At 50.0% G+C, this 25,420-nt stretch overlaps 2 protein-coding genes across 4 annotated transcripts in view; one reads left to right on the top strand and one right to left on the bottom strand.

Annotated features, from left to right (window-relative positions):
• Positions 1-25,420, top strand: part of LOC140418026 (uncharacterized) — a 149,960-nt gene that overhangs the window by 15,867 nt on the left and 108,673 nt on the right. The window contains 3 exon segments of the mRNA XM_072501456.1: positions 387-522; positions 20,567-21,165; positions 25,284-25,317. Of these exon segments, the coding sequence (XP_072357557.1) occupies positions 387-522; positions 20,567-21,165; positions 25,284-25,317 (769 nt within the window).
• LOC140422306 (uncharacterized) lies at positions 17,215-20,089 on the bottom strand. Of its 3 annotated transcripts, none has more exons than XM_072507339.1 (2): positions 19,816-20,089; positions 17,215-18,721 (listed from the first exon to the last, which is right to left on the bottom strand). In XM_072507339.1, the coding sequence occupies exon 2, from the start codon at positions 18,450-18,452 to the stop codon at positions 17,508-17,510; it is 945 nt and encodes a 314-aa protein (XP_072363440.1). In that variant the 5' UTR covers positions 18,453-18,721; positions 19,816-20,089; the 3' UTR covers positions 17,215-17,507. The 3 variants fall into 3 exon arrangements, with proteins under 3 accessions (XP_072363440.1, XP_072363442.1, XP_072363441.1); XM_072507341.1 differs by having other exon boundaries at positions 19,926-20,089; XM_072507340.1 differs by lacking the exon at positions 19,816-20,089 and adding an exon at positions 19,672-19,809.

Raw genomic sequence — 25,420 nt, 5'->3', positions numbered from 1 at the left:
TCGGATGGCAAACTTTTGCTTGACTCTTCCGAATTTTATTAACTATTACTGGGCGGCCAACATATCGATGGTTAGTGTTGAAGTCCGATTTAGAAAGAAGATTTTAGATAAAGGTACCCTGGCTTGGATGCCTGGACAAGAGGCAATTTGTAGGAATAGATAGTGTATAACATGCTTGTGATTTTATAACCGAAGAATTACTAATATCAGAAAGGACACAAAATGGCTGTTAGCTGAGCTAGGCACATTGCTGAACAATCATTAGCTGGGTTACTTGCAAACTGGTACAAATAACATCATTTAATTACAGACAGCAGAGTTAGTCAGGGAAGCAGGAATGATTGATATCAAGGAATTGAATATGAAACATACATGGGGGTTTTTAGGGAGGATTTTACCAGCACTGATAACAGCTCCACAGGACAAAGAGCAGAATGTATCCTCACCAGCTCAAGGTCTCCAGGTGCAGGCAGGAGACATAACTTTAAGTTGGTTTTGAGTGACTTCTTCATGAAGTTAGGGGTTGGTAAGACACCAACCCACTTTACATAATGTCAAATTTAATTGGATATATATCTAATGTATGTAATCTATAATCAGTATTATTGGACAAGGTCCGGCCGGAATGGGCTGTGTAGCTGTTTTGAAAAATATAAGAATGGATGTTTTCCTTTGTTCAGTGGAGAGATGGTCTGGGACTGTAACAGACGCCATCTCCCCGCCGGCGAAATGAACCGTTTGGTGCGAGGACCAGTAACCCTGGGCGTTGAGTGATTTCTTTGAGATTCTCTCCCACTAACAGTTAGGAAGTGGGTAGTGGGGGAGGGGGTCGGTGTGGGAACGAGTGGAGGCAGCATCTTGTAAGGGCACGAGTTTGGAGGCTTTACTAACGGCGCCTCTGCCATTCTCACCGGCGCGGTACTCCACAAGCCCAGTGGTAGTGGCAGCCCTGAGAGTGTGGGGGCAATGGAGGCGGCACATGAGACTGGAGGGGTCACCGACCTGTGACAATCACTGTTTTATTCCGGGAGGATTGGTCGGGGGCTTTAGGAGATGGCAGCGGGCAGGGATCGAGGGATTTGGTAATCTCTTCATTGAGGAGGGTTTCCGAGCCTGGAGACACGAAAGGAGGAGTTAGTTGCCGGGTGGGAACGGGTTTCGCTCCCTGCAGGTACGGGACTTTGTCCAGAGACAGGTCCCAAGTTTTCCCCGCCTCCCCCTAAGGGGACGACAGGATATGGTGATGTCAAAAACAGGGGTTAGAGAGGGTAGGGTCTCGGAAATATACAAGGAATTGATGGAGTGGGAAGGGGTCCCAAATGGGGAGGCAAAGAGGAAGTGGGAGGAAAAGTTGGGAGGGGTGTTGGAAGTCGGACTATGGGAAAAGGCCTTGATGAGAGTCAATTCATCCTCGTTGTGTGCCAGGCTTAGCCTGATCCAGTTCAAGGTGGTTCATGGGGCTCATATGACTGTGGCCCGGATGAGTAGGTTTTTGAGGAAGTGGAGGATAGGTGCGGGCGGTTTGGGGGTAACCCGGCGAACCACGTACACATGTTCTGGGCATGTCCGAAGTTGAGGGGATTCTGGCAGGGATTTGTGGACGTCATGTCAGAGGTCCTGGAAGGGAGGGTGACTCCGAGTCCAGAAATGGCAATATTTGGGGTATCGGAAGATCCGGGGGGGGGGGGGGGGGGAGGGGGAGGTGAGGAGAAGCCGACGTTTTGGCCTTTGCCTCCCTGGTGGCTCAGAGACAGGTTTTGTTGGGATGGAAGGATTCAGAGCCTCCAATGTCAGTGACATGGCACGGTTTCGCAGGCTGGAAAAGATTAAGTTCGCCTTGAAAGGTTCAATTCAGGGGTTCGCTCGGAGGTGGCAACTGTTCATTGATTTCTTCAAGGAAAACTGTCCGTCAGCAGTAAGAGAGGGGGGCGGGGGGGAATGGGAGGCACAGCAGTGTAAAATAAGGATGGGGAAATCTAATATACGGGTAGTTAGGAGCTCGGGCGGAGAGGGCAGTTGGGTATTTTATGGTGATGTTGTTGCGTGTGTCGGTCCGCTCGCTTGTTTAGAATGTTAAATTGTTAAACTGAAAATTACAAATGCTTCAATAAAATGTTTTCTAAAAAAAAAGGAAGAGGAACCTGGGCAGTACATTCATTTTGATCGTCTGCACCCTCCCCGCCAAGGTGAGTGGGAGTGTGTCCCATCTCTGCAGGTCCTGTTATACTTCCCCCACCAGGCTGGTCAGGCTCCACTTGTGGATCCCTGTCTTGTGATGAGCGATTTGGATCCCCAGGTAGTGGAATTTGTGCCGGGCCTGTTTAAAAGGTAAACCTTCCAGCTCTGCTCCTCTCCCTTATGGGTTCACCGGGAAGATCCCGCTTTTGCTCAGGTTAAGTTTGTCACCCAAATAGGTTCCAAACTCTTTCAAAAGCCCCATAATTCATTCCATGCGGTTTGCAGGTCCGAGATGTAGAGGAGGCCACCTGCATAGAGCAAAGCTCTGTGTCTCCTCTCCGGATCCCTTTCCAGTTCTTTGCCACCCTAAGCGCGATCTCGAGTGATTTGATCGCCAGGACGAACAGTAGCGGGGATAACAGTCATCCCTGCCTTGTGCCTCTGTGCGGCTGGAAGTATTTAGAGCTGGTGGGGGGGGGGTTAAACGGGGGTTTCATCCAGGCAGTGAATCCTGATTCAAGCCCGAACCGCTCCAGTACCTCTATGAGGTAATTCCACTCAACTCTATCAAAGGTCTTTTCTCTGTCCAGGGAGAAGATCACCTCAGGTTTTCTCTCCACGGATGGGGTCATGATCACGTTCAGCAGGCGCCTGATGTTCAGATTTTTAACCTCCTTATGTCCTCTTCACAACTTACTTTCCTGCCTATCTTTGTGTTATTGAAACATAGGAGCAGGAGTTGGCCATTCAGCCCGTCGAGCCTGCTCCACCATTCAATACGATCATGGCTGATCATCCACTTCAATGTCTTTTCCCCCACACTGTCCCCATATCCCTTTGTGTTATTGGGTCTCTGTTAGTCAGTCTCCGCTTTAAACACGCTCAATGGCTGAGCTCCCACAGCTCTCTGGGGGAGAGAATTCCAAAGATTCACAACGTGTAGATCTCTGTAGATCAAACCAACATTCCATCATCTCTGCTCCTACCCCCCTCGTAGGAAGTGGCTTCCAGGTATTTCCCACTTTCTTCAAATGCAAACGAGTCAGAGAGCACAGAAAGAGGCCATCCCGCCCATTGTTCCCATGCTAGCTCTTTGAGTGAGGTATCTAATTAGTCCCATCGCCCGGCAAGTTTCTTTTCCCACAGAATCTGTCCAGTTCCCTTTTGAAAGTTACAGTTGAATTTACTTCCTGCACCTTTGTCAGGCAGTGAATCCCAACAGCTCGTTCGGTTTTAAATCTAATTATTTCATGATATACTGTGTTTGGATTTTCACACTGTATTTGAAATGGAGAGAAAATCAAGCCTCAGTCTTTATGAGTGATCTTCATGAATGGGCAGAGTGTGATATACCCAAGTTTTCAGTGCCAAGGTGCCATCCGGCAGTGCCAAGGTACCCATGTTCCCGGGGAAGGCCAGGGGTCCGCCCTGACCATTCAAGGGCTTCCAATGGCCGGGAGACCCCTCAGGTGCTGTGATGCCTGGTCCATGTCTGTGTAGACCAGTAACACTCGGCGCCCGCATGACCGCTTGCTGGGGAGCTAGTTAGATCACCGGGGGCTATTAGAGGGTCCTTCCGTTAATGGGATGGAGATTGGCCTTCATTGGAGCTCGACCTCGCCAACGGGAGTGGGCCGGTTAGATCGGAAAGCGATTAGCGCTTGGCGTGGTTACCAATTCCGGACTCTCCAGCGGTCTAACCGGCTCGCCTGGCTCAATATGGCCATTAGATCATGGCTTGAGTTTTATTTGCTGTAAAAATGTAAATACTTAATTGCTGTGTATGTAAAGAATGTGCAATGAGGATAAATGTACTGGCAAGAGAGACCTTCAACCTCTGATTAGCCTCAACATTTGAAACTATGAATAAGGGATTGTATAGAATCAGATAAAGGGATAGTATGAAACAGTTCTATTGTATTCCTGTCTGAGATAGAGAAGGTGGTGTCAGGAATTGGAGATCCAATTAAATTAATCCAGTGACCAAATTGACCAATTGTCATGTTACAACAGGCCCAACTCTGACGTGAGGTAATGGTCACTTTGGGGATAAAAGTAGAGGTTCCGAAGGTCTTCCTTGCTGGCCAAGTACTGAAGATTCCCGCGGCCGAGTTCCAAGGAAATTACTGTCAAAGAAGGAGCCAGACTCCCGAGGCTGAATTCCACAAGAATTACCCTCAAAGAAGGAGCCAGAGAGGGTTACCCTTCTACAGACTGATCACCCACATGAAGTTGTAAAAGTCAATGGGCTGGATTCTCCGATCACCGCGATTGGCTGGAGAATCCACTTTTACGGCAGAAGTGGCGGCATTTTTGCGATTCCCGGCCACTCAAAAACAGCGAACTCGAAGAGGTCACCTGAGACCCTCCCCAGATACTCCGCCCCCGATGGGTCGAGTCCCCGACTGCGTCACTCGCCTGTGCTCACCTCGCGTGGCAGCGGCGGACTGAGTCCAGCGTCGCCACAGTCACGGGGGGAGAGGGAACTGTTCTGCTGCCATGGGGGGCTTCAGCGGGGGACTGGTGGGGGTGGCGAGGCTGGTTACAGGGGGCAGTGTTTGGCAGGCCGGGTCCGCTCGTGGCGGGCGCCATGTTGCGCGGCGCGGCAGCCGGCATGCACATGCGGAGCCAATGACCCAGCAATTCTGCGACCGTTCATCAGGTAAAGCCGGGCTTTACGCTGCGTGACTACAAGCCCCCCACCGGGCGGAGGATCAGCGGTGTGGACTTGGCCGCAGGATCGGAAAATCCAGCCCAGTGTCTTAAAGTTGTTCAGTAAACTTTTCATCTCATAAACCTCTTTTGAAATTTACTATCCAGAGAATTCTGCCTTTGCCTTAATTGGTTAAAGTCTTGTCTGGACCAAAGTGAATTTATTAAATGGTAAGTTGGGTGTGGCTGAAATCAATTAAGTTCCAGATAACAAGATCTTTTAACATAAATCTTCAATTTAAAAACCTGCATTTCTACAGCACCTTTCACAACCACAGGACGTCCCAAAGTGCTTTACAGCCAATGAAGTACTTTTGAAGTGTAGTCACTGTTGTAATGTAGGAAACACAGCAGCCAATTTACACACAGCAAGATCCCACACACAGCAATGTGATAATGAGCAGATGATCTGGTTTTAGTGATGTTGATTGAGGGGTAAATATTGACGAGGACACCGGGGATAACTCCCCTGCTCTTCTTCAAAATAGTGGCTGTGGAACTTTTACACCCACCTGGGAGGGGCAGACAGGACCTCAGTTTAACATCTTATTTGAAAGTAGCTGTTCTGACAGTGCAGCACCCCCTCAGTGCTGGGACGAGGAATGTTGGATGTGATTTCTGTCCTCAGGTCCATGGAGTAGGATTTGAATCCACAACCTTCTGACTCCGAGGTGAGAGAGCTGCCCACTGAGCCACGGCTGACACTATAGACAATACAAAATTAGAAAGGGGGATATCCGGTGGCGGCCACGGTGTGAGTGGTCGCACATTTGGTGGCTCCCGCCCGTGGTGGAATATTCTGACTTTTTCCCTTGTTAATGGGTGGATTTGTTGATTTATAAAGTTGCAGGAGGAGTGGAACAAAGAACAAAGAAATGTACAGCACAGGAACAGGCCCTTCGGCCCTCCTAGCCTGTGCCGACCATGCTGCCCCACTAAACTACAATCTTCTACACTTCCTGGGTCCGTATCCCTCTATTCCCATCCTGTTCGTGTATTTGTCAAGATGCCCCTTAAATGTCACTATCGTCCCTGCTTCCACCACCTCCTCCGGTAGCGAGTTCCAGGCACCCACTACCCTCGGTGTAAAAAAACTTGCCTCGTACATCTGCTCTAAACCTTGCCCCTCTCACCTTTAACCTATGCCCCCTAGTAATTGACCCCTCTACCCTGGGGAATAGCCTCTGACTATCAACTCTGTCTATGCCCCTCAGAATTTTGTAGACCTCTGTCAGGTCGCCCCTCAACCTCCGTCGTTCCAGTGAGAACAAACTGAGTTTATTCAACCGCTCCTCATAGCTAATGCCCTCCATACCAGGCAACATTCTGGTAAATCTCTTCTGCACCCTCTCTAAAGCCTCCACATCCTTCTGGTAGTGTGCCAACCAGAATTGAACACTACACTCCAAGTGTGGCCTAACTAAGGTTCTATACAGCTGCAACATGACTTGCCAATTCTTATACTCAATGCCCCGGCCAATGAAGGCAAGCATGCCGTATGCCTTCTTGACTACCTTCTCCACCTGTGTTGCCCCTTTCAGTCACCTGTGGACCTGTACACCTAGATCTCTCTGACTTTCAATACTCTTGAGAGTTCTACCATTCACTGTATATTCCCTACCTGCATTAGACCTTCCAAAATGCATTACCTCACATTTGTCCGGATTAAACTCCATCTGCCATCTCTCCACCCAAGTCGCCAAACAATCTAAATCCTGCTGTATCCTCTGACAGTCCTCATCGCTATCTGCAATTCCACTAACCTTTGTGTCGTCTGCAAACTTACTAATCAGACCAGTTACATTTTCCTCCAAATCATTTATATATACTACAAACAGCAAAGGTCCCAGCACTGACCCCTGCGGAACACCACTGGTCACAGCCCTCCAATTAGAAAAGCATCCTTCCATTGCTACTCTCTGCCTTCTATGACCTAGCCAGTTCTGTATCCACCTTGCCAGCTCACCCCTGATCTCGTGTGACTTCACCTTTTGTACTAATCTACCATGAGGGACCTTGTCAAAGGCCTTATTGAAGTCCATATAGACAACATCCACTGCCCTACCTGCATCAATCACCTTTGTGACCTCCTCGAAAACTCTTATCAAGTTAGTGAGACACGACCTCCCCTTCACAAAACCATGCTGCCTCTCACTAATACGTCCATTTGCTTCCAAATGGGAGTAGATCCTGTCTCGAAGAATTCTCTCCAGTAATTTCCCTACCACTGAAGTAAGGCTCACCGGCCTGTAGTTCCCTGGATTATCCTTGCTACCCTTCTTAAACAGAGGAACAACATTGGCTATTCTCCAGTCCTCCGGGACATCACCTGAAGACAGTGAGGACCCAAAGATTTCTGTCAAGGCCTCAGCAATTTCCTCTCCAGCCTCCTTCAGTATTCTGGGGTAGATCCCATCAGGCCCTGGGGACGTATCTACCTTAATATTTTTTATGACGCCCAACACCTCGTCTTTTTGGATCTCAATGTGATCCAGGCTATCTACACACCCTTCTCCAGACTCAACATCTACCAATTCCTTCTCTTTGGTGAATACTGATGCAAAGTATTCATTTAGTACCTCGCCCATTTCCTCTGGCTCCACACATAGATTCCCTTGCCTATCCTTCAGTGGGCCAACCCTTTCCCTGGCTACCCTCTTGCTTTTTATGTACGCATAAAAAGCCTTGGGATTTTCCTTAACCCTATTTGCCAATGACTTTTCGTGACCCCTTCTAGCCCTCCTGACTCCTTGCTTAAGTTCCTTCCTACTTTCCTTATGTTCCACACAGGCTTTGTCTGTTCCCAGCCTTTTAGCCTTGACAAATTCCTCCTTTTTCTTTTTGACGAGGCCTACAAGGACAGAGGGTACCACCGGTGGATATATTTGTGGACCAGAAGTTGTCTAAAAAGAAAGGAACAGTTGGAGATAGTTGGGGTGGTGCCTGCGACACAGGAGAAGGTGGCGGACGGTCATGGACTGATCCTGCCCTCTCAATGGTCGACGGAGCAGCTGGTGGGCTTTCTGAACAAGAAGTTCACCCAGCAGAGGAAGGAGAATCTGAAGGACCTGGCTAGGGTGGTGGACCTGATTAAAAGCGGGATCGAACGTCTGGAGACAAGGCTGGAGGCCCAGAGCCAGGCGATCTGGAAGGTGGAGGAGATGGTGGGGTAGCACAAGAAGCAGCTCACTTCAATGGCAGCGGAGATGGGGTTGATGCGGGATAATCAGAGGTGGCTGCAGGAGAAAGTGGAGGACCTGGTGAATCGGTCTCGCAGGCAAAACCTGCGGATCATGGGACTCCTGGAGGGCAGCTGGCACGTGTGAGGCTCGCTTGTTTGAGAAGTTGCTGGGTGAGGGGACATTTGAACGCCACTTGGAAGTGGATCGGGCACACAGGGCGCTGATGAGGAAGCCGCAGGGGAGCGAGACGCTGAGGGCGGTGGTGGTGCGGCTGCACCAGTTCCTGATAAGGAGCGGATCCTGAGGTCAGGCAGGTGAGGTGATGTACCTGGGAGGGCAGTGAAATCCGCGTGTACCAGGACCTGGGTGCAGAGCTGGCCAAGAGGAGAGCGGGCTTCAACAAAGTGAAGGCGGCCCTCTTTAAGAAGGGGGTGAAATAACTTCCGGATGCGGCGATGCGGAGCTAAGCCGCACGATTCGGCAGCTCCCACGATCACGGACTTTCGGGCTCTCTAGAAGAGCCCCAACGGGAATTTTTTGAAGACGTTCCGTGTGGGAAGGGGAGAGTGAGGTCCTCCTTCACTGTTTATGGATCAGACAAGAAGTGAAACAGCCAAAAAAGCGGCGTTGGAGCAACGGGAGAAGCAAGGGAAGAAAAACAAGATGGCGGCGGCCGGAGATAAAGTGGAATGTGGGCCGGAGCTGCAAGAGTTCATTAAGCGCTGTTTTGAGGAGCTGCGGAAAGAGATGCTGGCGCCTATGCGGTCGGCGATTGAAGGATTGGGGATGACCCAGAAGGCCCACGAGGTAAAGATCCAGGAGGTGCAGAAAAAAGTTAACGGGAACGAGGATGAGATCTTGGGCCTGGCGGTGAGGGTGGAGGCGCACGAGGCGCTGCACAAGAGGTGGGCGGGAAGATACGAAGACCTGGAGAACAGGTCGAGGAGAAAGAATCTTCGGATCCTGGGTCTGCTGAGGGAGTGGAGGGGGCCGATGCCAGGGCATATGCGAGCACGATGCTCGAGTCGATGATGGGCGCGGAGGCCCCTTCGAGGCCTTTGGAGCTGGATGGGGCACACCGGGTGTTGGAGAGGAGGCCCAAGGCTAGTGAGCCGCCAAGGGCTATTGCGGTGAGGTTTCACCATTTCACGGACAGAGTGAGGGTCTTGAAATGGGCCAAGAAAGAGCGGAGCAGCAGCTGGGAGAATGCGGAGATCCGAATATACCCGGACTGGAGCACGGAGGTAGCAAAGAGGAGAGCGGGTTTCAACCGGGCCAAGGCGGTGCTGCACCGGAAAGGAGTGAGATTCGGAATGCTGCAGCCAGCGCGATTGTGGGTCACATTCAAGGATCAACATCACTATTTGAAACGCCTGAGGAGGCTTGGACCTTTATTCAAACTGAAAAGTTGGACTCAAACTGAGGGTTTGTGAGGGTGGGGGGGTGTTTGATGTTTGTTGCACATGGGGTGTTAATCACGCGCAGGAAATGTTCTACGGGCTGGGGGATGTATGGGGATGGGGAAAGGGACCGGGTGAGTAGACCGTACGAGACGGCGGGCGCTGGTGCTGGAGGGAGAGGAGGCTCGGGGATGGGGGAAATGAGACAAGGCCGCGACAGGAGCTGTGGCAGAGGGGGCGGGGCAGGCTTAGGAAAGCCGGGCTTTTTCCCGCGCCAGGGAAAGACGGGGGGGGGGGGGGGGGGACGGAGGAGCGAACACTGATTGGGAGATTCCCACACGGGGGGGTCAATGTGACGGCGGGGGAAGCCGGGGTCAGCAGGCGTCAGCTGACTTACGGGAGTGCTATGGGGGGAGCAAAAGAGCTAGACACGGGTCTAGCGGGGAGGGGGGGGGGAAGTGTTGTTGCTGCACTGGCCGGAGGGGAATGGGACACAGAAGAGGTGGGCGGGGGTCGCCCATCTGGGAGACTGGAGGGTGATGGCGGCGCGGGCATGGGACTGGCCTAGAAAAGGAGATGGCTAGCTCGCGGGGGGGGGGGGGGGGGGGGGGCCCTCCGGCTGATAACGTGGAATGCAAGGGGCCTGAATGGGCCGGTAAAGAGGGCCCGAGTGTTCGCGCACTTAAAGGGACTGAAGGCAGACGTGGTCATGTTCCAGGAGACACATTTGAAGGTGGCGGATCAGGTCAGGTTAAGAAAGGGATGAGTAGGACAGGTATTCCATTCGGGGCTGGATGTGAAGAACAGAGGGGTGGCAATATTGGTGGGGAAGCGGGTGTCGTTTGAGGCCAAGAATATCATAGTGGACAATGGAGGTCGATACGTGATGGTGAGCGGTAAGTTGCAGGGGAGGTGTGTGGTATTGGTAAATGTATACACCCCGAACTGGGACGATGCCGGATTCATGAAGCGCATGTTGGGGCGCATTCCGGACCCGGAGGTAGGAAGCTTGATAATGGCGGGGATTTTAATACGGTGTTGGACCCAGCACTGGCTCGCTCCAGATCTAGGACCGTAAAGAGGCCGGCTGCGGCCAAGGTGCTTAGGGGGTTTATGGATCAGATGGGGGGAGTGGACCCGTGGAGGTTTGCCAGGCCGCAGGCCAGGGAATTTTCTTTTTTCTCCCACGTGCACAAAGCCTACTCCCGGATAGATTTTTTTTGTTCTGGGCAGGGCGCTGATCCCGAAAGTGGAGGGAACGGAGTATTCGGCCATAGCCATTTCAGATCACGCCCCGCACTGGATGGAACTGGAGTTGGGAGAGGAGAGGGACCAACACCCGTTGTGGCGGTTGGATGTGGGACTGCTGGCAGATGAGGCGGTGTGTGGGAGGGTGAGGGAGTGTATTGAAAGGTACTTGGAGGCCAGCGACAACGGGGAGGTGCGGGTGGGGGTGGTATGGGAGGCGCTGAAGGTGGTGATCAGGGGAGAGCTAATCTCCATCAGGGCTCATAGGGAGAAGATAGAGGGCATGGAAAGGGAGAGGTTAGTGGGGGAGATTTCAAGAGTGGACAGGAGATACGCAGATGCCCCTGAAGAGGAATTACTTAGGGAAAGGCGACGCCTCCAGATGGAGTTTGACCTGTTGACCACAGGGAAGGCAGAGGCACAGTGGAGGAAAGCGCAGGGGGCAACGTACGAGTATGGGGAGAAGGCGAGTCGGATGCTGGCACACCAGCTCCGTAAGAGGATGGCAGCGAGGGAAATAGGTGGAGTCAAGGATGGAAGGGGAGCTACGGTGCGGAGTGCGACAAAAGTAAATAAGGCATTCAAGGCCTTCTATGAGGAGCTGTACAGATCCCAGCCCCCAGCGGGGGAAGAGGGGATGAGACGATTCTTGGACCAACTGAGGTTCCCGAGGGTGGAGGAGCAGGTGGCGGCTGGTTTGGGGGCATCAATTGGGTTGGAGGAGCTGAGCAAAGGTCTGGGGAGTATGCAGGCAGGGAAGGCCCCGGGACCGGACGGGTTCCCGGTTGAGTTCTGTAGGAAGTACGTAGACCTGTTGGCCCCGTTGCTAGTGAGGACTTTAAATGACGCAAGGGAAGGAGGGACCCTGCCCCCGACAATGTCGGAGGCCACCATCTCTTTGATCCTGAAGCGGGACAAGGACCCACTGCAATGTGGGTCGTACAGGCCGATCTCGCTCCTCAACGTGGATGCTAAGTTGCTGGCAAAAGTGCTGGCTACGAGGATCGAGGACTGTGTCCCGGGGGTGATTCACGAGGACCAGACGGGATTTGTAAAGGGCAGGCAGTTAAATACCAATGTGCGGAGGCTCCTAAACGTGATAATGATGCCATCGGTGGAGGGAGAGGCGGAGATAGTGGCAGCTATGGACGAGGAGAAGGCCTTTGACCGAGTAGAGTAGGAGTACCTCTGGGAAGTGCTGCGTAGGTTTGTGTTCGGGGGAGGGTTTATTAGTTGGGTTAAGCTCCTTTACAGAGCCCCGGTGGCGAGTGTGGTTACGAATCGGCGGAGGTCGGAGTATTTTCAGCTGTATCGTGGGACGAGGCAGGGGTGCCCCCTGTCCCCCCTGTTGTTTGCATTAGCAATTGAACCCTTGGCCATGTCATTAAGGGAGTCTAGGAAATGGAGGGGGGTGGTCCGAGGGGGAGAGGAGCATCGAGTGTCGCTTTATGCAGACGACCTGTTGCTGTATGTGGCAGATTCAGTGGAGGGGATGGTGGAGGTCATGCAGACTCTAAGGGAGTTTGGGGATTTTTCGGGCTATAAGCTTAATGTAGGGAAGAGTGAGCTTTTTGTAGTACAGTCAGGAGACCAGGAAAGGGGGATAGACGATCTACCGCTGAGGAGGGCGGAAAGGAGCTTTCGGTACCTGGGGATCCAAATAGCTAGGAGTTGGGGGGCCCTACATAAACTGAATCTGACGAGGCTGGTGGAGCAGATGAAGGAGGACTTCAAACGATGGGACATGTTGCCGCTCTTGCTAGCGGGTAGAGTGCAGTCGGTCAAAATGGTGGTCCTCCTGAGGTTTCTTTTTGTGTTCCAGTGCCTTCCAATTGTAATCACCAAGGCCTTTTTTAAGAGGGTAGGCAGGAGTATGATTGGATTTGTGTGGGCGAATAAGACCCCGAGAGTAAGGAGAGGGTTTCTGGAGCGCAGTAGGGACCGAGGAGGGTTGGCGCTGCCGAATCTGGGTGGCTACTACTGGGCAGCAAATGTGGCGATGATCCGTCAGTGGGTGATGGAGGGAGAGGGGGCGGCATGGAAGAGGTTGGAGATGGCGTCCTGCAAAGGAACGAGCCTGGGGGCGCTGGTGACGGCACCGCTGCCGCTCTCGCCGACAAGGTACACCACGAGTCCGGTGGTGGCGGCAACGCTAAAGATATGGGGCCAGTGGAGAAGGCACAGGGGTGCAATGGGAGCCTCGGTGTGGTCCCCGATCAGAGATAACCATCGGTTTGTCCCAAGAAGGATGGACAGGAGGTTTCAGAGCTGGCATCGGGCAGGGATTAGAAGAATGGGGGACCTGTTCATTGATGGGACGTTTGCGAGCCTAGGGGCACTGGAGGAGATGTTTGGGCTACCCCCGGGAAATGCTTTCAGATACATGCAGGTGAGGGCGTTTGTGAGGCGACAGGTGAGGGAATTCCCATTGCTCCCGGCACAGGAGATTCAAGATAGGGTGATCTCGGGTGTATGGGTCGGAGAGGGCAAGGTGTCGGCGATATACCAGGAGAGGAAAGAAGAGGGGGAGGCGTTGGTAGAGGAGCTGAAGGGTAAATGGGAGGAGGAGCTGGGGGAGGAGATTGAGGAGGGGCTATGGGCTGATGCCCTAAGTAGGGTTAATTCCTCTTCCTCGTGTGCCAGGCGCCTAATACAATTTAAGGTGGTTGATAGAGTGCACATGACGGGGGCGAGGCTGAGTAGGTTCTTTGGGGTGGAGGACAGATGTGGGAGGTGCTCAGGAAGACCGGCAAACCATGTCCATATGTTTTGGTCATGCCCGGCACTGGAGGGGTTCTGGAGGGGAGTGGCGGGAACAGTATCTAAGGTGGTGAAAGTCCGGGTCAAGCCAAGCTGGGGGCTCGCACTATTTGGAGTAGTGGACGAACCGGGAGTGCAGGAGGCGAAAGAGGCCGGCATTCTGGCGTTTGCGTCCCTAGTAGCCCGGCGAAGGATCTTGCTAATGTGGAAGGAGGCCTGGATAAATGATATGGCAGGATTTATCAAGTTGGAGAGGATAATGTTTGCCTTGAGAGGGTCTGCGCAGGCGTTCTACAGGTGGTGGCAACCGTTCCTAGACTATCTCGCGGAGCGTTAGATGAAGATCGGTCAGCAGCAGCAGCAACCCAGGAGGGGTGAGGCGGGGGGGTGGGGGGGAGGGGGGGGGATGTCTTGCGTGGGGGGGGGGAGGGAGGGGGAAGGGGGGTCTGTCTGGGGGGTATTTGAGCAAGAAAATACATGAAGGATCTGGAAAACTGACATGTACGGGAGGAATCCAATGTACAAAGCTCTGTAACATATCGTTTTACTATGTTCATGTCTTGCTATGTGCGCTTTCTTTCTTTCTGTTACAGGGCGGGGGGAGGTTTTGTTTGTAAGGGTGAAAAATTGTGTTAAAAATCTTAATAAATATCTTTTTTTTAAAAGAAGGGGGTGAATTTCGGTATGCTGTACCCGGCGCGCCTGTGGGTGATCTATAAGGGTCGGGAGCTGTACTTTGGGATGCCGGAGGAGGTGATGGAATTTGTCAGTGACAATGAACTGGCAGGAGAAGGGGGACACTGAATGTTTGAGGAGATGTTTGCTTTCTGTTTGTTTTTGTATTGTGTTTGGGACCATTGCTCGGAATCTGTTCTTGTTCTTTTCTTTGTGTTGGGTGGGTGTTGTTAAGTTTGCACTGGGAGGATGTTTGAGCGGAGGGGAGGGGAATCAGTGGGGTGTAAGATGCTAGGTGCCATGGGTGGGGGCTACCAGACTTGCTGGGTGGACTAGCTCACGGAAGCACAGTGGGGGGTGAGCAGGTGGTTAGTGTGTTGATGGGGTTTGGTGTTGTTATTTTGTGATGGGGGAGAGGGGGAGGTAGTGCTGACAGGGGAGGGGTCAATGATGGTGGGTGCCTGAAGGTGGGCCTGATTACATGGAACGTGAGAGATATGAATGGGCCGGTCAAGAGGGCCAGTTTGTTTGCACATTTAAAGAGTCTAATGGCGGACATAGCTCTGTTACAGGAGACACATATGAAGTTTGGGGGTCAGACTAGGCTGAGGAAAGGGTGGGTAGGGCAGGTATTCCATTCAGGATTAGATTCTAAGACGAGGGTTATGGCAATTTTGATTAACAAACGGTGGCGTTCGAAGAGGCTGACTTTGGGGGGGAGGTATCTGATGGTGAATGGGAAATTGGAGGGGATGCTGTTGGTGTTGGTGAATATTTGTGCTCCGAACTATGACGATGTGGAGTTTATGAGGTGGGTGTTGGGGAAGATCCCTGATCTGGACTCGGATCAGTTGATAATGGGGGGGATTTGGACCCAAGGTTGGATCGGTCGAGTTCGGGGTCTATGAGGGTGTCGGCGGAGTGGGTTTCTGGAGAACATGGGGGGGGGGGGGGGGGATCTGTGGAGGTTTGGTAGGCTGAGGGCAAAGGAATTTTTGTTCTTTTCACATGTACACAGGGTGTACTCCCGAATTGACTTTTTGGTCCTGTTGGTGGGGCGAGTCGATGTGGAGTAGTCAGCGATTGTTGCATTGCAGCGATTGTTGCATTGGATCATGCGCTGCATTGGGTTGGCTTGCGGGTGAATAAGGGAGGGGACCAGTGCCCACAATGGAGGCTAGATGTGGGGCTTTTGACAGACGAGGAGGTTTGTGAGTGGGTGAGGGAGGCCATTAGGGGGTTTGTGGAGCGAAACGACACAGGGGAGGTCTCGCGGCCACTTTGCGGGAAGCATTGAAGGCAGTAGTGAAGGGGGAGTTTATCTAGATACGGGCGCACAGGGGGAAGGCAGTGTGGCTGGAGATGGAAAGGCTAGTGGAGGTGATCCTGCAGGTGGACAGGAGGTATTCGGAGGCCCCGGAGGCGGGGCTGTTGAAGGAGCGGCAGAAGCTGCAGATGGAGATCGGATTGTTAGCCACGGGGAAGGCGGGTGGGGCAGCTGAGAAGGGCGAGAGGGACGGTTCATGAATATGGGGAGAAAGCGAGCAGGATGCTGGCGCACCAGCTGAGGAAGCAGAAGGCAGCGAGAGAGATCGGGAAAGTGAAGGACGGGAGGAAATGGGTAGTGGGAGAGGGGGTCGTGTGGGAGCGGGTGGAGGCAGCCTTGTGTAAGGACTCATGTTTAGGGGCACTGTTAACGGCACCTTTGCCGTTCTCACCGACCAGGTACTCCATAAGCCCTGAGGGTGTGGGGACAATGGCGGCAGCACATGGGGCTGGAGGGGGCGTCAGTGTGGGCACCGATATGTGGTAACCACTGGTTTGCTCCAGGGGGGCTGGATGGGGGTTTCGGGGGTGGCAGCGGGCGGGGATGGAGCGATTTTGAGGATTTGTTTATAGATGGTGGCTTTCCGTGTTTGGGAGAGTTGGAGGAGGAGTTTGAACTGCCTGCTGGGAATTGGTTTGGCTACTTGTAGGTGAGGGACTTTGTGCGGAGGCAGGTTTCAACCTTTCCGTACCCACCGCCCCAGGGGCTACAGGATAAGGGAGTGTCAAAAGCGGGAGTGGTGGAGGGGAAGGTATCGGAATAAAGAACAGATAAACGCTAGATGTGATATATGTAAGAAATATAGAAGAACGCCATCCCAACCCATAGAGAGTATGCCCTCAGTGAAAGATTTTAATGAAGTTGTAGCCGTGGACCTTCTGGTGAGGGATAAAGAAAAGAACATTTTCATTCACACTTTGTCAACTTGGCAACTAAGTAGGGTCAGTCAATAATTCTACACAGTAAAGAAAAGAAAATAATTGTGGACAAACAAGACCGGACGGCAGCTTTGGTGTTTTAGAGGCTAAGCACTGAAATGAACGATCCTAAAATTGAAGAAACTATTGCAGCAAACAAAACTTTGGCAAAATTAAAATTGGAGAATTGTGTTTTGAAATTCCCATCTTTAAGTAAGATTAGACAATGGAAACTGATTGTTTACAGGGACACATCTTATGCTAATCTCTGTGATGGCTTTTCGAGTGCAGGAGGATTTATAGTTTTCCTCCAGGGGGAGAAAGGTGAATGTTGCCCTTTGACACGGGAAACTAAAATGATAAGAAGAGTGGTAAAAAGTACATTGGCAGCAGAGACACTTGTCTTTGTGGAGGCAGTAGATATGGCATTTTTTATATCCAAGATCCTGGCAAACATTTTCAATGGAACAGGACATTATGGGAACAATACATATAGAATGTCACATAGACAATACATATAGAGTGTCACATAGACAATAGATATAGAGTGTCACATAGACAATATGTCCCTTTGGGAGAATGTCCTCTCTGCAAAAAGCTTCAATGAAAAGAGACTGCAGATTAACATAGCGATCCTAAAACAGATGCTCGAGAACAGGGAGATTGACAAAATCAAGTGATGTTGATAGCAGTTCCATTTATCTGACTGTCTGACATGAAAAGGGGCAAGTTTGAAGAAGTTATTAGAAATTGTTAAAGAGGGGAGTCTTTTCCCTTAAGGAAGAGAATGTGAGGGTGGATATTAAAAAAAAATGTTTTAAGAACAAGGAATAGGGTGCATTTATTGTCAAAACGAAAATAGATACATTTGTATAATTTGTTGTGGTAATTTACATCAAACTTAGAAATTATTATTTGCAAATCTGTTAGGAAAGAGTTAATGTTCCCCAGTGCTTAAATTTAGTTGCTTAATCGACCACATTGTTTGAGAGATTGCAAATATGTGTAAAGGGGATACAGGTGGAGGAGAAGTGATTGTAGAACACAATAAAATTGGAGTTGAAGAAGACTTGCTTTCTAGTTCTTATCACAGAGGTTCCATCTGAGTTTAACACCGATGTCTCAGCAGGTGGGATGACCGAGCAAATCCCTTACCACACTTAAAACAGGTGAACAATCTCTGCCCGGTGTGAATTCGCTGGTGTATCCGCAGGTTGGATGAATCCCTGAATCCCTTCCCACATTCAGAGCAGGAGAACGGCCTCTCCCCAGTATGAACTCGCTGGTGTCTCAAGAGGCTGGATAAATGACTGAATCTCTTGTCACACACTGAGCAGGAGAACGGCCTCTCCCCACTGTGAATTCGCTGGTGTCTCACCAACGCGGAAGAATCTCTAAATCCCGTCCCACATTCAGAACAGGTGAATGGCCTCTCCCCAGTGTGAATTCGTTGATGCATTTGCAGTTTGGTCAGCTGAATAAATCCCTTCCCACACTCAGTGCAGGTGAATGGCCTCTCTCCGGTGTGAACTCGCTGGTGTTCCAGCAGGTTGGATGACCATCTAAAACTCTTTGTGCAATGAGAGCAGCTGAATTGTCTCTCCCCAGTGTGAACTCGCTGGTGCGTCAGCAGGTTGGATAACTGAGCAAATTCCTTCCCACACTCAGAGCAGATGAACGGACGCTCCCCAGTATGAACTCGCTGATGTTTCTGCAGGGTGGATGAATGTTTGAATCCCTTCCCACACTCAGTGCAGTTGAACGGCCTATCCTCAGTGTGAGTGCGCTGGTGTCTCAGCAGGTGGGATGACCGACTGAATCTCGCCTCACACTCAGAGCAGTTGAATGGTCTGTCACTCGTGTGAACTCGCCGGTGTGTCAGAAGGTGGGATGAATTTGTGAATCCCTTCCCACACACAGCACAGGTGAATGGCCTCTCCCCAGTGTGACTGCGTCGATGAATTTCCAGCTTTGATGGTGATATGAATCTCTTCCCACATTCCCCACATTTCCATGGTTTCCCCATGGTGCAGGTGTTCTTGTGGCTCTCCATGTTCAACAATTAACTGAAGTGTCCACACACAGAACTTGTGGACGGTCTTTCCCTGCTCCAAAGGGTAATGGTTTTTTCAAGCTGTGTAACTGCTTAAAGCTGGAATTCTCACACTCGGGTGTGTGTGTCTCGGTACTTTCCCAGTCACACTGATGTTCAAAAACTTCTGAATCAGACAAACATTCCTGATGAGTTGCGTGACTCTTTCAGATCTTGATGAAAAATTTTGGTCTCCATTTCCTGTCTGAAAATTCTCTCCTTCTGATATCCTGCAAAAGGAGTTTACAAAATTCATCACTGTGAGTAGAGGATAGAAATTTAGAACAGGCAATTCTAGTTTTTGTGGAACATTCAGTCCTCTCATTCCCCAAAAGTAAATCTCCATCCAACACACTCTCCCTCCATTCTCATTCTGTTACATCTAATATACACCCTCCCAATCCTCCTAAAGGAGTGATTCATAGCCTGGAGACAGACACACAAAAATCTTAATATAGGCTTTACGTTATATGTTGTGTTGCCCTATTATGTATTTTCTTTTCTTCCCATGTATTTAATGATCTGTTGAGCTGCTCGCAGAAAAATACTTTTCACTGTACCTCGGTACACGTGACAATAAACAAATCCAATCCAATCCAATACAGATATATTTCTATGTACATCATGAGCTGCACAACAGATTTTGAGATACAGGACTGTATATCCTAATTAGAGATATAGTGCGGGTGTGAGGAAGAACTTTATTTAGACATTGAGTGGGCAAAATCTAAAAATCACTTTGTACGCCAGTGGTGGCGGTGAATAAGAATAATTTCAAACTGCAATTAATCTTGCAGGAGAACGGGGCTATAGTGGGGAATGGAACTGACTGGATTGTTGTACCCAAATTCGGCATAGGCTCTGGTTACTGGATGGACCCTGCCTGTGCCACAATGAATCGACGCCTGGAAATATATAATGTAGCTACAGTAGAATATTACAAGACTAAAAATAATAATAAATATCCTTAATTACAGAACCATCAATAATCTATCGAATCTGTATCATATAACACTAGACATATCTCTTCCGATATGAATTTACTGTCCCCCTTAAATGTCAGCCCTTTAATTGTGAACATTAGGAAAGAGACCATCCTTTTTAGCCGGACAAATAAATGTGTTAAGCTGAGGGAGCAAAGGTCTTTAAGAGAGAGAGAGAGAGAGAGACCTGGACCAACCTTTCCAGAGTCTGCACCATCCCTGGATTCACTTCCTTCCCCTTCAGTTGCTGCAAGTGACCAATTGAAGGTCAGAATGAGAAAAGAAATGGAAAGGGGGAGAAAAGAAATGGAAAGGGGGAGAAAAGAAAGTGTGTTACTCACAAATGTTGGAGACAGGAGGCGATTTCAGTCTGTGTGAAGCTCAATCTCGTTCTGATTGGCTGGAGGTCAAAAGTCCTTCCGGTGCTCTGACTCTTGCCATTGGTCAATACCTCAGTAGGAATGTCAAGGGCGAGCTCGCCTCCGCAACTTCCCCTTTCCTTGGACATGCGCAGTCCTCGGCCGATGGGAATGGGAAATCATCGAGCGGCTTCTCGCTGTGGCCGGAGCCGTCACCCGGTTGCCTGGAAACCTTGTTTTGCGAGGTGTCAGGGGAGCGGAACATTGGCTGGCGGGCGGCGGGGGCGGGGGCGCGCGGGGGCGGGGGCTCAGCCACGCTGGGCCTGCGCATTGGAACCCAGAGACGTCATCAAGGAGCAGCATGATTCCAATAGGCTGATTCAGGCAGGGCTAGATTGTGACGTCCAATGCGGAGGTTGGGCAATGAGTTTCAGATTAAAGCTCCCTCTTCTGGGCAACATCTGGGAGCAAATCAATGTCTCCCCCTTTCCATTTCTTTTCTCACTCTGGTCAGACATTGGTGACTTCAATAGGGCAGGTCTCTGGAAAGGTTGGTTCTCTCTTAATGACATTGTGATACTTGAGTAAGAGTGTTCCTGTGCACTGACTGTGCAAAGAATTTAACCAGTTACACAGCCTGAAAAACGTCACACCATTCACAGCAGGGAGAGACAGCACACGTGTTCTGTGTTTGTCTGGCCTTGAGCTCATCTTGGAATTTGAGTGACACAAGAACGTTTGCACCTTGGAGAAACCTTGGAAATGTGGAGACTGTGGGAATGGATTCATATCCCCATCTCATCTTGAAATTCATCGACACAGTCACACTGGGGAGAGGCCGTTCACTTGCTTTGTGTGTGGGAAGGGATTCATTCATTCATCCCACCTAGTGAGACACCAGCGAGTTCACACTGGAGAGAGGCCATTCTCCTGCACTGAGTGTGGGAAGGAATTTATAGCTTTATCTGGCCTGCTGACACATCAACGGGTTCACTCTGGAGATAAACCATACCCCTGCTCTCTGTGTGGAAAGGGCTTCAGTCAGTTATCTCACTTACAGATACACCACAGAGTTCATACTGGAGAGAGGCCATACACCTGCTCTCTATGTGAGAAGGGATTCAGTCAGTTATCTCACTTGCAGACACACCAGCGAGTTCACACTGAGGAGAAGCCGTTCATCTGCTCGGAATGTGGGAAGGAAGTTAATGATCCATCTAACCTGCGGACCCACCAGCGAGTTGACACTCGGGAGAGGCCGTTCACCTGCTCCGAGTGTGGGAAGCTATTCACTCAGTCATCTCACCTGCTGAGGCACCAACGAATTCACAAGTGATGATGGGGGTTGGATTCTGCTGTTAATCACAACCAGGACTGAACGATGTTCATTTTGAAAGTTGATGAAGTCGGAGGGTTTCTTTTTGTTGGACTGGTCCTTCCCTCAATTTTCTTCCAGTGGGCTGATGCTCTTTGAGCCTGGGAGAGCACATTTCCACTGAAATGATCCCTAAAATCGGATGAAGGACATTTATTTTATCCTGGAGAGTAAATAATGATTTCCTACCACTACAGGTAGATCTGCCCAGAGGGCAGATTATCGACTTCTCTGGGAAAAATTAAGCTGTCAGCAGTGGGAGGGGCAGGGGCGGGGGGGGGGGGGGGGGGGAAAGGTGGGGGAGGTTAGGGGGAACTGGGATTTGGGTGTCGTTGATGTAAACCATGTCGACTAGGGCTTTGTTGGTTAGGTGTGTGTTGTTCATTTTGTTATTTTATTATCTTGTTAAAATTGTTACAATTCTAATATAAATGCCTCAATACAAATATATATATATTTTTTTAAACTACAGGTAGATCTAAAATTTGTCACTTTTCCATTTGTTGTCCGGTGAATTATCAGATACTTTGACCAGTTTATTATTAAATATTTTACCCAGTTATCCTTACTTATGAGACGAACAAAGGACAAAACAGATTCATGGGTTCACCCAATTTTATTCACAATTCTCTGATTGTTTTGCTGTTCTTCTGTTTTATTTGGGCATTACAATCTTCAACAGCACTCACACTGAATATGACTCAGACTCACATCTGAGCTCCAGGTATTACCCGCACTTCGTGAAGTAAGCTGGCCAGGCCAAGATCACTCGATGTGGATACCTTCTTCTCTGAGCTCAGAGCCCAGGGCCCCTTCTTCTTGTGATAGTTGTGCCTGGGAGATTCCCAGGTTGTCACTCGCGACAGGTTTCAATGTTCCTTCTTCTATACCAGTTCTGCTAGCACTGAGTTGTAAGTACACACCCATAACTGGCCTGAGTTCTATTGTCCCATCCAGACTTAAACTCAGAAATAGGAATAAACAGGATACTCCTGTTCACCCAGGGTGATTCAAACAAGATCCATTGTCCTCTGAAACACTCTTGGCTGACCAGCTATTAGTCCATTATGGAGTCTGATATCATTTGCATGCTGTTAAGTTGATTACTTCTGCCTCGTAGTTAATTAGGTATTCATAATATGTTTTTTTTGCCCTTTGTGTAAAACTGTTAACTACTGTAAGTGGGAATCACAAAGTTCCATATAGTGTAATGAATTTCTGTACTGACCTGGGTGCTCTGGCAGATGTCCAGTATCGAATTTAGCCAGGGCCTTATTTGGCAGTTCCTATTTTTTGGCCTATGTGTGTTTTTCTTCCTTGTCAACCTGTTCCCAGTATCACATTTCCCCCTTTGATCCCATAAATATAAACGTATGGGGCCACTAGTTTGGGCAACTGTATTTCCCAGTGTGAGTCCAAGATACATCATTTCTTTACATTATTCAAAACGTATTCAATTACATACTTAGTTACAGTTATTAAAAGCTTGTTTAATTATGTATTTTTATATTTAGAAACAAATCCCTACGTCTCATTACCTATTCCACATTGAATCTCTCTTCCATTTGCCTTTTTCCATCTCTTAAACATAATTATCATTGAAGCTTGATGTATAGTTACAAGAACAACAGCAATAACAAAATGCAATGTGACCTGTATCCAAGGGTGTATGTCCATATTAGAGGCCCAATCCCAAATATTGTCCGACCAAGTTGTCTCCTTTGTCTGCTTGATGTTATTATTAATCTCCTCAGTTTCCTGTTCTACCTGAACATGTGTCTTGTAGACCCTTTTTTATATAATAAACATTTTATTGAGGTAGTTCTGGTATTACAACAACAACAAAATAAACAATGTACATGAATCTATAAACATAGTGCAAAAGATGTCTCCCTCCTTTACAGGTCCCACCTTTATTAACCCCCTACTCTAAACTAACCTAACCCCACCTCCTGCTGACGATTAATTTTCCGCAAAGAAATCGACGAATGGTTGCCACCTCCGGGCGAACCCTAACATTGACCCTCTCAAGGCGAACTTGATTTTCTCCAAACAGAGAAAGCTAGCCATGTCCGCTAGCCAGGTCTCCGACTTTGGGGGCTTGGAGTCCCTCCATGCTAATAGTATCTGTCTCCGGGCTACTAGGGCAGCAAAGGCCCGAACGTTTGCCTCTTTCTCCTGATTCCCGGATCTTCTGACACCCCGGAAATCGCCACCTCTGAACTCGGTGCCACCCTTGTTTTTAACACCGTGGACATGACATCTGCAAACCCCAGCCAAAATCCCCGAAGCTTCGGACATGCCCAAAACATGTGGACATGGTTCGCTGGTCCTCCCGCACACTTTGCACACTTGTATTCCACCCCAGAGAATCTGCTCATCCAGGCCCCTGTCATGTGAGCCTGATGAACGACCTTGAATTGTAATCAGGCTGAGCCTGGCACATTGACTCTGCTCAAAGCGTCTGCCCACAGACCATCCTCTATCTCTCCTCCCAGTTCCTCCTCCCACTTGCGCTTCAGCTCCTCGGTCTGCGTCTCCTCTGACCCCATAAGTTCCTTATAAATGTCGGAGACACTCCCCTCTCCCACCCACCCTCTGGAAACTACCCTGTCCTGAATCTCCCTTGGTCGTAGGAGCGGGAAGGTTGACACCTGTCTACGTAGGAAGTCCCGCACCTACAGGTACCTGAATTTGTTTCCCCTCGCCAACCCAAACTTCTCCTCCAGCGCCCTCATATTCGGAACGCTCCCCTCTATAAACATATCCCCCATCCTCTCAATCCCTGCTCTCTGGCATGCCCGGAACCTCATATCCATACTTCCCGGGGCAAACCGGTGACTATTACAGATTGAGAACCAGACCAATGCTCCATCTGCTCCCATGTCTCCTCCATTGCCCCCAGACTCTCAGGGCTGCCACCACCACGGGGCTGGTGAAGTACTGTGCCGGCGGGAACAGCAGAGGCGCAGTTACCAATACACCTAAACTGGTGCCCTTGCATGAAGCCGCCTCCATACGCTGCTATGCCGACCTCCCCCCCCCCCCCCCCACCCACTTCCTGATCATGGCTATATTCACCACCCAGTAATAGTTACTGAAATTTGGCAGCGCCAGCCCGCCATTTCCCCAACTCCGCTCAAGCATTACCTTCCTTACTCGTGGGGTATTGCCCGCCCAAATAAAGCCAGTGATCACTTTGTTAACCCGTTTAAAAAAGGACCTCGGAACAAAAATGGGGAGACACTGAAATACAAACAGAAATCTCGGGAGGACCATCATCTTCACCATCTGCACCCTCCCAGCCAGTGACAACGGAAGCGCGTCCCATCTCCGAGAATCGTCCTTCATTTGGTCTACTAGTCGGGCCAGATTTAATTTATGCAGCCATTCCCATTCCCGCGCCACATGGATGCCTAGATACCTAAAGCATTTCCCCACTAATCTAAACGGTAGCTCCCCCAATCACCGTTCCTGTCCCCTCGCCCGGACCGCAAACATCTCACTTTTCACCACATTTAGCTTATACCCCGAAAACCAGCCAAATTCCCCGAGAATCCTCATGATTTCTTCCATCCCCTCTATTGGGTCCGATACATACAGAAGCAGGTCATCTGCATAAAGTGAGACCCTGTGCTCCACTCCCCCCCCCCCCCCCTCTCCAGCCCCTTGAAGCTCTCAGAGCAATTGCCAGTGGCTCTAATAGCTAGTGCGAACAACAGTGGGGAGAAGGGGTATCCGTGTCTCGTCCCCCGGTGCAGTCTAAAGTAGTCCAATGTTGTCCTATTCGTCCGTACACCTGCCACAGGAGCCTCATACAGCAACCTGACCCAGTCAATAAAGCCCCGCCTAAATTCAAACCGTCCCAGTACCTCCCACAGATATTCCCATTCTACCCGATTCAAAAGCCTTCTCTGCGTCCATTGCGACCACTACCTCCACCTCCCTACCTTCCGGATAATAGAAAGATCCTGAACAGTCCCATTGTTCTGCTCCAAGGAGCAATTTACATAAATGGTTAAATCCAATAAAATTAACCCAATAAAAACAATAACCAATTGTCTGATTACAACAGGTCTTATTCAGATCAGGGAATGTTAATTCAAGAGGTAAACGTGGGATTTGTGAGTAATCTTGGGCGTTGCAAGTTGGACTCTAGTCATGGAGATACTCAGTGCTCCTGTGGCAGGATTTTGGGAAATCGCTGTTTCA

Source organism: Scyliorhinus torazame, chromosome 5 (genome assembly GCF_047496885.1).
Source record: "Scyliorhinus torazame isolate Kashiwa2021f chromosome 5, sScyTor2.1, whole genome shotgun sequence".
Taxonomy (NCBI): domain Eukaryota; kingdom Metazoa; phylum Chordata; class Chondrichthyes; order Carcharhiniformes; family Scyliorhinidae; genus Scyliorhinus; species Scyliorhinus torazame.
Note: the sequence above shows the minus strand (reverse complement) of the source record. Positions and strands in the feature narration are given on the sequence as shown.

Excerpts from the sequence above, each read along its gene's own strand:
- LOC140422306 (XM_072507339.1), bottom strand. The coding sequence starts at position 18,452 with ATGGAGAGCCACAAGAACACCTGCACCATGGGGAAACCATGGAAATGT.